Below are 12057 nucleotides of genomic sequence, written 5' to 3'. Positions count from 1 at the left end.
TCACCTGGCAGTCCAGAAGCTCCGGTTTGAGAGCACTTCTAGCCATTTATTACCCATCTGGGCTCGCTTCATGAAAGTCTTAGAATGATGAAGGTGTTGTTCTCGAACCACCAAGCTGTCCTGTAGAAAAAAGGAAGTACAGTGCACGTGAACGGGCGAAAAGGCGAAGGAGGAAGTGGTTGCTATTGCTCTTGTGTTACTTTGTTCGTATTCCTGTGTGAATTTCAGGCTAAGCTGCAACGTCAGTGTTGCAGTGCATCATTCAAATTCATCTCTTCACTATAGTTGGTGAAGGTCACTCCGTAAAGGCTGGGAAAAGAGATTGAAAAACAACAAAACGACACACACACACATAAAAAAACCCAACAAAAAAAAAAAAAAAACAGTTTAAGCCCCACTGAACTCCACCTGCCCTCATTGCCCCGTCTAGTTGAGGAAAATACACAGTTCACCGAAAGTTCACGTCCGTTATCGTTGTCGATTTTGGCTGTATATGCCTCAGCCTCTGCTTCTGATTCGCTGAGAACACGTAGCGGCGAGCTTATATGACACTAGACGTGTTCTACACTTCTGACCCTGATACACAGGGTCGCTGTTCGGTCAGACTGCTGCTGCAGGCCAATTGTGTTTGGGGTGTATGTGTGTGTATGCATGGGGGGGTTGGTTAGGGAAAAAAGTAAGAACCCAAAATATCTCTGTTACTGGCCCTGTGTCGTAATATATTTGAGCCTGCAGTGCCCTACATCAAAACGGGTTCAACTAGAGTTCACAACCAAAGCCACGCCCCCTCGCCACCATGTCATCAGCCAGACGACGTGTCGTCATCAGAATAACGCTAAACCTCCCTCTGGTTTCTGGTCCTGCCAGCGAAGTCACAGTGACACCCAGTGGGGCTTCTTCTCCGATTAAAAACTTCAATGTTACAATTTGATTTGTTTCGCCAAATTAAAGGGTGCGTAATATAATTTTTATCAACTGAATTATATATGAATTATTCATTTACAATACATACATTATTTCTACATATAGCCTCAGTTCTTAGACATGTGTGTGACTGAATTTAAATTACATTTCATTTTTACATTTTGTATAGATATTACTAAAATGTATCTGCATTGTAGATTGGTAAATTTCTGGGGGTTTTTATACCAAATATTATATTTTAATATTGAAAAGATATTTCCCTCTCAATAGAATAGAATTTCCATTGTGTATTTCATTTTTGTTTTTCCTGAAGTAAATCAGAATAACATTTAAAGTAAATTATGACGCAATAAATGAATCCTAACTGCTGATTTTATTTTTTTCCTTCCATAAAAATAAAATACTTTTAACACATTTATATATTTTATTAACCACACACATGATATATATTAAATAGAAAGTGTATTTTTATATATATCAATTTATTTCAAAAACTCTGATATATCTTTTATCAGTATTTCTGAATATTTTCTTCAAATTGACATTTCCAGTTACAATTCATTTACAAATGTTTTTAATCAGAAAACCTTTGACTGTATAATTATTTTAATAATAATTATTCTTACAGACACCAATTTTAGTTCAAATAAAAGTCCTATTTTCTACCATTCAAAGATATAATTTTTTTATTTTGTATATCTGACTTCAAAACGTAATAACTATCTAAATACACAGAAAAAATTTAATTATAAAAAAATTAAAGCCTGACATTTTGCTACTGTGATCATACTTGGTGCTGCTGACGCTGTTCAGCTCGTTCATAATTATTCCCAAACACGCTCTAACGGTGTCTGACAGAATAAAGAAACAAGACAATGAAAAATTTTGGAAGGTTTATATTTTCTTCTTAGAGATAAATATTACAAAAAAGTTAGCAAACATGACCACACGATGCCTTACGAATAATAAATAAGAATATGTATCAGTTCAAAACTTTTGGGGGTTTTCATGAGCTGCTACTTCAAAACATAAACGATAGTCAAATTTTTGCATTTTAAATTTTGTTGGATTTTAAAAAAAATCAAAAGCGGCCAATGAAACACATTTGACTCTTTTGTGAATATGAAGGATCCACACCGCACATTAAAGAGGACTCCGTATTTAGGAAAGATAAAGAGTGCCCACTAGTGTTGACAATATATCCACTACACCCACATCAGACTGTTTCCTTCACTGTGCCTAAATAATAGTGTTCACCAGTCCGAGTAATATTTTCCATATCGACCTTCATTATGTGTTGGACGGATATCCAAAGAGCACATTAAATATTGATAGAAATCATTTTCCCCGCGGGTGAAAAATATCTTACGGCATCTTTCTGGCACCCAAAGTCCCTTGACAAGTGTAAACAACTTCTTATCATTGAAACCCAGATTTACATTTTTATTGTTAAAACCTAAACAGTGAGTGATATAATGACGAAATTTAGTCAAAAACACATGAATAAATACAATTTGAAAAGACAATAAACGCACAGTTAATACAAATGTTTAGCCGAGATAAACTGAGAATAAGTAAAATGAATGTAACTATAATATTTCGTAACTAATTATTCATCCAATGCATCATATTTTGGTATTTCAAGTAAAAAAAAAGTATTTAATTCTTAAACAGGAAAATTAGTTAATTATTTTTTACCGGCCAAAATATCAACGAGATGCAATACATTTTTTCCAACCCGTTATTTTAATAAGCTAACAAATACACTATTTTCCATTCCTTTTTTTTTTTGCATGAGATGAGGTTTTCAGTATATATAGAGAGAAGAGTTTATTTATCATTTTAAAACAGCAAATATTAATCCGGGTATTTCATTTAGTTAATTTAACACAACAAACGGGTGTATTTTACTGTATGTGCTGAAACACACACAAAAGATGCACCTCAGTGGTAGATTGGTGTAAAAACAACAACAACAACAACAACAAAAAAGGATGAGAATATTTTCATCCAACACTTGGACAAATATGGCATCAGCAGGATTCCTCATTTCCATGGGAAATATACATATTCACCAGATCAGTACGTTCATCAGCCTCCCGCTTTGCTCTGGCAGAGGGAGAAAACAAAAACAAAAAAAAAACCTTTGTTTGAGATTAAGAAAAAACAATATATTTAATTTCTACAGCATTTCACACAAAAAAAAACTGAAAATGTATCTGTCACATCCATTCCATACCCAAACTAATTTTAAAAATAATAATAATAATAATAATAATAATAATAATAATTTGCACACCGATGTATCACTTCAAGATTATTGTTCGAAAAACATCCCAAACTTGTCCGTGTGCATTTGTCAGTAGTCATGATTAACCAGTGGGTAGCTACCTTTGGTCAAGTTCTGCGGCAGGACTAAGCGCAGTTGTCCTGGCTCTCTGTGTGCTCCTCTGTGGAGGGTTCAACCAGCCGCTTGTATGAGAAGACCAGCATCAGCTGTAGTCAACAAAATGAGATAAATAATAAAATCAGAATTTATAAGAAACTCTCATTCACTTCTAGCCTATATTTCTTTTTGTTTATTTAATCCGTCGTTTCATTTGGTTTTCCAAAATGTACTTGTAAGGTTCCCGTAAAATACATGAGATTTACTCTTGCATGTCAATGACAGGCTTCACACACACAAACGCATGCACGCATGCACGCACGCACGCATGCACAAGCTAAATAAATGGATGCCGACACTGTTGAAACAACAGTCATTCCCTGACTCCACTGACAGACGTCAACTTATCAATGAAGTCATTTACAAGACACAAATTGCGGGACGTGCAAATGTATGTGTCAAATATAAATGAAGTGCTGAAATTCATAAACTACCCTTAAAACCCACTAAAATCATGAGTTCTATTGCCATATGTCGGAATAATCCCATATAAATACTAAGATACTGACTACATATAAAAAAAACACTCAGTTGATATGAAACAGATGCTGAGCAACTCTGATTTGTCTCTTGGATACTTTTTGTTGTTTTCTTCTGTTTTTATAAGGATGCACACAGCCTTCCTTCCCTTTACGCAACAGCACCGCTACAACTTCTGCCTTTAAGAGGACAAGTTTCCGTTTTGTCGGAGAGGTTTTTTTTTTTTATAAAATGTTCATTCATGACGCCGTTGTTAGCCGCGGTGTTAAACTGGACCGCGTCACACTGAAAGGACGATACGAGGCCAAGATACTCGCCACTACAAACTTGACAGCAACTTAAGTATCATTATCAGACAAAAACTGCAAAATAGGTTTTGCAAAACTAAAATGGTTGGCAGCTGCATTACACTGTACAGGTGTAGCTGATGAAGTTGCCTGTGAGTGGATTTGCTGCTTCTCTCATGCAAAAGGACCTCCTGGTCATCGATGTCAACATGAATCTCCTATTTCTTTCTTGAAAGCTTTTCGTGTGGTTTGTTTCCTTCCTGTCCTGCAAAGAAGAATCGCCCTGCAACATGTTTTTCCCTTTATAACAGAAATGAAATGCAGATTTAAACCAATTATATGGTTCACAAGTGTCTTCCCCATGTGTGGCTAAAAATCAAAGTGTCATAAGGGTTGTGTGAAAGAAGATGTGGCTAATTGTTTCCTTCTCATCCAGTCAGATTAGTCCAGAGAATTAAAAAAGTCTTAGAAGAAAACGTTTATGTGGCAACAGTTTCCTTCCTCTGTTCTGTTGGCTTACCGTTAGCAGTGCCAGGAGCGCCATCATTACACCCATCATGATATACAAGTTCTCAGTCAGGCCACCGGCCCACAGAGGGCCCAGGATAGTAGCCAGACCTCCGACTGATCGCCGGACTCCCTGACTGAAGCCTGAAAAACCAGCGGTGGACAAACACACGAGAGCTCAACATACAGCCTGGGGTATTTGTTCATTCCAAAGGACATTTTTCCTGGATATTTCCTTCTTGTTCAACAATTCCATTTCTCCAGTAATTTGCTGTTACAATCAAAATAATACTGAATATCAAACTTGAGCGACCACATGGATTTCTGTATTTATTTGTCGCGTCATTGGTGTCAACTGCTTTGGCACTGAAGAAGTAGCGTCACGTTTTTGCAGGCTATGTTTCCTCTTCTCCACTGGATGGTGCTGTTTCTCACCTTGTGTTTTTTCAGCAGTAACTTTTGAGAAGAGGGAAACTTGGGCCACGGCGACAAATGGCAGCCCCAAAACCTGCAGGAAGACCCCAACGATGAACTCCGTCAGCTGCCAGGGGAAATCGCCTGCAGGAGAGCAGAGCAGAAAACAAACACACACACACACACACACACACACACCAGTTATTATAGGTTCACTTTTAAAAACCGGCCATTTAAAATGTAGGGGAGAGTTCTGTGATTAGACAAAATATTGCTCAGGGTTGTTTCAACCATGACCAGGAACTTACACATAAAGTCTTTGACTGTGCGCCATGTAACACACCTCATCAACCGTAAGCGTCAGAGCTTTTGAACATTTCGGAAAACGGACTTTGATCCACCTCAGATTGTTCTATCTTGCACTCTTGTTGATGAGCATTTCCTGAGATTTTTTTTGTTTTGATTTTGTAGATCAAACTTTTTACATCATGAAAATAAAAGTTTCTTAAACGTTTGTGTCACCACCACTCAGATATTCAAGATGTTCATCTATCAACTTCTTTAAATGTTCTCATTTGCATGAAATCGTAACGCATATTATTTTTATTGTCAGGGAAATGTTTCATTGGTTTTTGCTTGATTTTGTGTCTTTGTTTCATGTGTGGTTTTCCTTCACTCTTAACTCAGGATTCTACCTTATCAGGACGTTTAGTTAATAATCAAACATTCTCTACCTTCCATCCTTTTGGTTAAAAAAAAAAGTATCTAATTTGCTTGCTGTTAAAAATCCCTTATCTAACAAGCTGCGATTCAGTTGCCAGCCACTTGATCAGACTGTGTGTTGGGTTGTCATACCATGTGAAAGACTAAAAAAAAATAACTGGCAGAATCATGTGCAGCTCGGTACTGGCATCAGAAAACATCATCAGATGACTGTAATCCTGCTTTACGACAACAAATAAATCAGTGGATGATGTGCTTCCTGCAGCTGCTTTGCTGGGAGACTTGTGGCGGCATCAACAACAAAAAACAAAAAAACGACAGACTTTCTCGCCCCTTTTGAGAGCAGACGCAGCATGGGCGCCTCTGGGATGATGTACTCATGTTCTCCACGTGTAGTCTCGCCACTGTAATGTGACATCACGAGTGACAAATGGCTCAACCGGTTCTTGACAAAGGAGGTGGATTGAATCATTCGCCCGACGGCAAGCTAACAGCCGCCGTGTCGCTCGGGTAAACTAGAGCTAAGAGACACGGGACCGATGAAATGAGCTGGAACACAGAAGGTGAAAAAGTATTTTCTGTTTGTTTTCGTTTTCATCTCAGCATCCAGCTTTTTTTTTTTTCCGAAGTTTACTTTCCAACACTGAATTGTTTACTCAGTCGCGGCGCAGACTGACCTAGAGGCTTAGCCAGGAAAATCAGGCACCAGATCCCAGAGATGTTACAGATGGTGAGGCCGATGGCCAGAACCACACGCTCAGCGACACGCCGGCTCAGCCAGCGCACAAACAGGAAGCCAGCGATCACCTCCACACCGCACAGACAGTACATCACGCTGTTCTCCAGCTCCCCGTAGTTGAAGTACTTCTGGGTCATGGGGGTCACCATGGTCTGTGAAGGACACCTCGTTAATTCTCAGATTATCACGGCGTCTTTGTCTCTGCAGGGTTCTTATGCATTTTTCTCAATACATTCCCAGGAATTTACCAAAAAAAAACAAACAAAAAAAAACACTGGCTCTATCTATTTATTTATTTATTTATTTTTCAAAAACTTTCTCAGGCCTGTAAGTCAAGGCTGTATTTAAATTCCATGACTTTTCCAGATTTATCAGGACCATTTGAACTTAGCTTAAAAAAAGGAACTGGATCAACATTTACCTATCGTGTGTGAGATTTCATTTCCCAGGAGTTTCATTTGTTTTGACATTCTAAAACAAACAGTACAAACAAACCCAGACTAGAGAACTCGAAACAGAGCTTCAGTCTTGCTAAGTCACGTGATATTGATTTCTGATAATCAACTGCACCTCCAGCGCTGTCTGATTGAAGAGGGTGATGAACTGAGCAGCCAGCAGCACGACCACCTCTTCCCTCAGGAACTCTACAGACTCAAAGAGAGAGGCAGACGGATAGAGACAGGAGAGGCAGAGACGCACGGCAGGGTTCCCAGAAAAAGACAGATTTAGGTTTATGACCAGACCAGTCATATTAGCATGACACCATCAACAGAACTTTCTTACGTGCTGTTTATTAAACTAGAGTGATGTTGGCATCGCCGGGCTTAGCGGAACAAGCACCTACCTTGAGATATGCTGAAGTTCTTAAAGGGGCTGGAGGATTCTTGGGACTCTGACGTCACGAGCGAAGGATGCTGGGAAACATGATTCGCCGTCGCGTTTGAGGAAGTGGCAGTGTGGTTAGGGGCGACCACGGAGCCATAAGACCCCGCTAGATCCTGAGATTGCATCAGTGGCTTTCCCTCGTCATCCTCCTCCTCCTCTTCCTCTTGGTCATCTTCATCACCTCCAACTGGCCCGGCCTCCTTCTCCCGCCTCTTGTTCTTGTGTGTCAGTGATTCCTTCGCCCTCTCTGGAGGCGACAGGTCCCAGTACATGAGGACCACCGCCAGTTGGAGGAGGATCCACATTGCACACATGAACAACTGAGAGATGAAGAATGTGAAAGTCACGTTTAAGCAGTTTTATAAGTTATTTTCATAGTTGTTTCATTGATGTTGAATCTCGCTTTTTAACTAATCAGTAACTGTCTATTAAATGCAAATGCTCAGTTAAAATCTCTCTGTCGGGTCTGCTCTCTTCTATAACTCAAGTCATGATCAGTTTATTATTTTTTAAGACAAGAAAAAAGGAAAAAAAAAGAGTTTCTATTGCTTTGAATGTTTTATTAAAAAAAACAACCACTGGAAGTTAATTAAATCCTTAATTCCTTAATTCCTAATAATGTCACTCTCAAGCCCCCACAAGACACTGTTGGGCGGTTAATAGAATTTTATTTTCAATTAAAATTTTGGCTTTCGATTCCATTGATGCTCTCGTCAGTCTTCAGGTCAGGGACTGAGACCAGGACAATCAGTGCTATGCCAGATTTTCTATATTGCACCATAAGGCAAAAATAATGTCATATTTGTAGTTTTATTCATCTATCGTTTTAGCTTTTGTTTAAGTTTAATCATGAATCAACTGATTCAAACTACATGAATTCAGTTACTTGACGTTCAATAACTGAATCTGGTTTCTTAGAGCTGTTCAATAACGAGGGTTGACTTCTGACAAGCAGCTACAGTTGATCATGTGACTGCATCAGAGGACTGTGGGAAACCAAATCCATATTATTAGTTGAGAACACTGACACAGAAGTGTGTATTAACTCTAAATTAACTTTATTGATCACATCAGAAAATGTAAAAAACAAAAACAAAACAGGAAAGGGTTTGGTATTCTAGCTAAACAAATACCTGCTAGATAGTAACAGATCTATTTTTGTCTTTGATCTGACTGATTGGTTTATCTTTCACTCTCCACTGATTTACTTCACAATGACCATATTTGGTTTCTTACCCCTGGTGCAGTGTATTTATTGACCACAAAAGGACCCAGATGGAAATCAGACAACCTCAGGAAGATATTGAATGCTGGACCTGCGCCAAAGACACAATTAAAAGGTTTAATGTCACCGCCAAAATATGATAATAACTAGCATCTTCATTTTTTTTCCATGTGTAATTGTCCTTAATCTCTTATCTAACCATTGTTTGAGCCTGAAACATTTACAGGTTAATCTACTGGAAATCCAGCTCACTGCACCATAGTCCATCCCTGATTCACAATGATCCGCGGGCCAGCAAATGAGCACTGACCAATCAGAAGGCCAGCTTGTCGACATGCCATGACAGCAGCAAACACGGTGGCGCGATCCTCCGGGGCTGTGCTTCTGGTGAGGAAGCCAAAGATGGCTGAGCCTGCGCCCGTGCCGATGCCTGAGGAAAACACATTTTCACAATTCCATTACAGCACCGACACATTGAAGGTGAAACCAAAAGTGTGCAGCGTCTCCGAGTCCCATTGTATCATCATATTCCTGATCCACAGTCTCCTCTTAAAGCTACAGTGCACCACATTTTCCTATTAACATCAACAAACAAATATTCACAATGCTCATTAAGCTAATGGCTGCCCCGTTGGAGTCTGTGTGTAGGCAATATTCCCACACCACTGGGAGGCTGCATACTGAGAAAGCTCAATGTGCAATGCTAATGCTAGCTAAGCTGGCTACTCACAGTTAGCGCTCCGCTAACTCAATAAATAACTGTGTGGCTCCTCTAGATTTTCCAAATGTTTGGACCAAAATGGATCAAACTGCTATACTGAAGCGATTCATTATGAAGCGGCTGTTTTAAACTGATAACAATTTAGACAAAGTTTTAAAGCTGCAGACTAGTTTACAACGAAGCCTGCTATCTGATGTTCTGCACCGTAGCTTTAAAAATACAGAACAGAATCTCAGAATCTCTTTAATAGCCTCACCTGCCACCAGTCTGCTTGACAATAAGAGCCACTTGGAATAGCCCATGAAGTACATGAAATTACCTGGAAAGGTAACAAACAAAAATGGGAATAAAGCTGAGGGACAACAACAAAATTCAGCTCATTAGTAGCTAAATAAATGTGTGCGGTAACCAAGTGTGAACTCACCCACTATCTCGAATAGGTTTGCAAACAAAATAATGTTCTTGGTGGTTCGTGTTCTGTCGGACCAGTGACCAAACAGCGGTCCAGAGAGGAGGCCGCTCAAGCTGAACGCCGATAAAGCCAAGCCAAGGAAGTAAGACTCCGCATCCAGCATCTGCAGGTACCTCCATATGGTGGGTAAGATCACGGCTGGGGACGAGAGAGACGCGAGGGGATGATGACGTTACAACAAAAACTGGAACGAAACAAAGCGCTGACCCCATCCGAATCATTTCCTGGGGTCTGATGACACACAATACGGCGCGCTCTCACTACATACCAGACGGGAGGTAATTGCTAAAAATGTCTCCTCAGCTGGTCAGTGGCCCCATTTTCCTCCCGCTAACAAAGACCTTGGCATGTGAGAGTGATAAAACTGAGTTTCAACACAGAAATCTTGTAATTCTTATCAGACGCAACACAAGGGTCCTGTAACAAATACCAGCCTTCTTACTGACTGTGTGTAACTGCAGGTGACGTATTGAAGGACTCAACACACTAAAGAGAGTATTTTATCTCATTGCTGGAGAAGTGTATGAGACACTCAGGACCTCCCACACCACTGATTGTGTTAAAGGTGTTGTTTGCCTGGTTGTTATCATGGATCAACAACATTCAGGTTTCAGTTAAATATCAACTGCTGTTGTGAGAAAACCAAGGTCCTCTTCATCGGGTCAGAGCCACTTATCACTTCAGTTGCACAGCATCGGCCCAAAGAGCATCAAGGACATACTAAGACCCTGACAGGCGTGTGGCATATCAGACTTTTCTTTTGTCTTTCTTGCAGATACCTGACATTTAAAAACTGATTTGGTCAGTAACCCATAAATTAACGTCAGTATTTTATGTTTATGACCGTCAGATATTGTATACGGTAAAAGTAACTTCTTTTTTTTTAACTCCATGATCTCTGAAAAAACCCACAAATCATATTAATCCCACTGTTTACTCATTATCTTTTTAGCAAATGGTTGACAGACTTGAGTAGAGGTGACAGCATGAATAGAGGCTCCACCAGCCGATGCAGGTTCCATCTGCTGATACCAGAGAGGCGCTGATATTTATGTGCATCCCCTGCAGGAGCCTGCATCAGGCCCTGCTGGTTCAGGCCCTGCTGGTTCAGGTCCTGCTGGTTCAGTGACCAGCTTTTTTCTGTCCCAGCCCTTAGACTGTGGATCTGTTTGACTATGCAAACCAGAGAGACAACACTTTTAGCATCATTATAATCTATTTAAAGTGTTCTCATTACTAAAAGTTGGATGAAATTTGACATTACTGACAGCTGATATTTTTAAATATTTTTTTACTGTCTTTTTCATATCTATTTGAGCTTGTTTTTTTCCTAACGGCTGTTTTTATTTTTTATTATTACTATTATTTTATCACCTATGTGTTCAATACAGTTTATTTGAGATGTTTCAAAAGCCCAAAGAACAAGTTTGTCATTTTGAGGAAGATTCTGGTAACAAAAGCTGAGTTTTTGTTAAAAAAAAAAAAGAGAAAAAAAAGATGAAGAAATATTCTTCCACAGGGGAAAAGAACAACTTTGGAAACAGCCCTGACCGCGTTTAATTCTCCATGGGTGAACTGTTTCAGCTTTGAGAGAAATCTGAGGTAAAAGATTTCCACAAGAATATATATTTCTAGTTTTAATCCCTCACATTAAAACGGCGATAATCCTCCACTGTGGTTTTTCAAATAATGTGTGACATCACCACGTAATTAAAGACATGTTTCTGTTAGCAACAGAGGAAACAAGATCAGATTTTACCGTATTCCACCCCGCTTAAGAGAAACAGGAGCCCGATGGTCAAGAAGGTCAGCTTCTTCTTCCTTTGGTCATCCATTTTGATTGACAGCTAAATACCTTCACTGCTCACTCTCATAATTCCTTAAAAACTCATTTCGGTTCTAATCCGCCAGAGTTGGCATAATCCCGACAGCAGTGTCTCAGATTAGAGCAGTCGAATGGGACATTTAAACTCGTCTGTCCGCAGGAAATGGGAAACGTAGGCGTCATGCATGTTGCCGTCCGTGTCTCAGTGTGCACGCCTGTTCGCGTCCGTGTAACACTCAACACTCCCGGGACAGGTTAGACTAGTTGCAGTTGATTCATCCCGTGCAAAGGTTGCACTTGCGAACAGGACGTTCCTGTGCGGGTTGAGCTAACAGACGTCACTTCCGTTTATCTTGAGCGCTCCCCTCTCTGAGGACATACCCTTTAAGGCGAATTTTTAGTATCTTCA

At 39.7% G+C, this 12057-nt stretch overlaps 1 protein-coding gene across 1 annotated transcript; it reads right to left on the bottom strand.

Moving 5' to 3' along the window:
- Positions 1 to 1792: 1792 nt before the first annotated feature.
- mfsd8l1 (major facilitator superfamily domain containing 8-like 1) lies at positions 1793 to 11984 on the bottom strand. Its single transcript, XM_086224869.1, has 12 exons — positions 11583 to 11984; positions 9776 to 9961; positions 9608 to 9670; positions 8941 to 9060; positions 8642 to 8721; positions 7365 to 7725; positions 7091 to 7164; positions 6459 to 6672; positions 5080 to 5202; positions 4658 to 4788; positions 3316 to 3420; positions 1793 to 3033 (listed from the first exon to the last, which is right to left on the bottom strand). Exons 1-11 carry the CDS (start codon positions 11656 to 11658, stop codon positions 3340 to 3342), a joined length of 1509 nt encoding a protein of 502 aa, XP_086080995.1. The 5' UTR covers positions 11659 to 11984; the 3' UTR covers positions 1793 to 3033; positions 3316 to 3339.
- Between the last annotated feature and the right edge of the window lie 73 nt (positions 11985 to 12057).

This window comes from Aulostomus chinensis, chromosome 14 (assembly GCF_037954235.1).
Source record: "Aulostomus chinensis isolate RoL2024-O1b breed Wild chromosome 14, RoL_Achi_v1.0, whole genome shotgun sequence".
NCBI lineage: Eukaryota > Metazoa > Chordata > Actinopteri > Syngnathiformes > Aulostomidae > Aulostomus > Aulostomus chinensis.
The sequence above is the reverse complement of the archived record's forward strand: the minus strand, read 5'-3'. Positions and strand labels throughout refer to the sequence as shown.

Excerpts from the sequence above, each read along its gene's own strand:
- mfsd8l1 (XM_086224869.1), bottom strand. The coding sequence starts at position 11,658 with ATGGATGACCAAAGGAAGAAGAAGCTGACCTTCTTGACCATCGGGCTC. Across the intron at positions 8,722-8,940 it reads ACAAGCTGGCCTTCTGATTG|GTCCAGCATTCAATATCTTC; the intron begins GTCAGTGCTCAT and ends TCTTTGGCGCAG. Across the intron at positions 7,165-7,364 it reads GAACTTCAGCATATCTCAAG|AGTTCCTGAGGGAAGAGGTG; the intron begins GTAGGTGCTTGT and ends TTGAGTCTGTAG.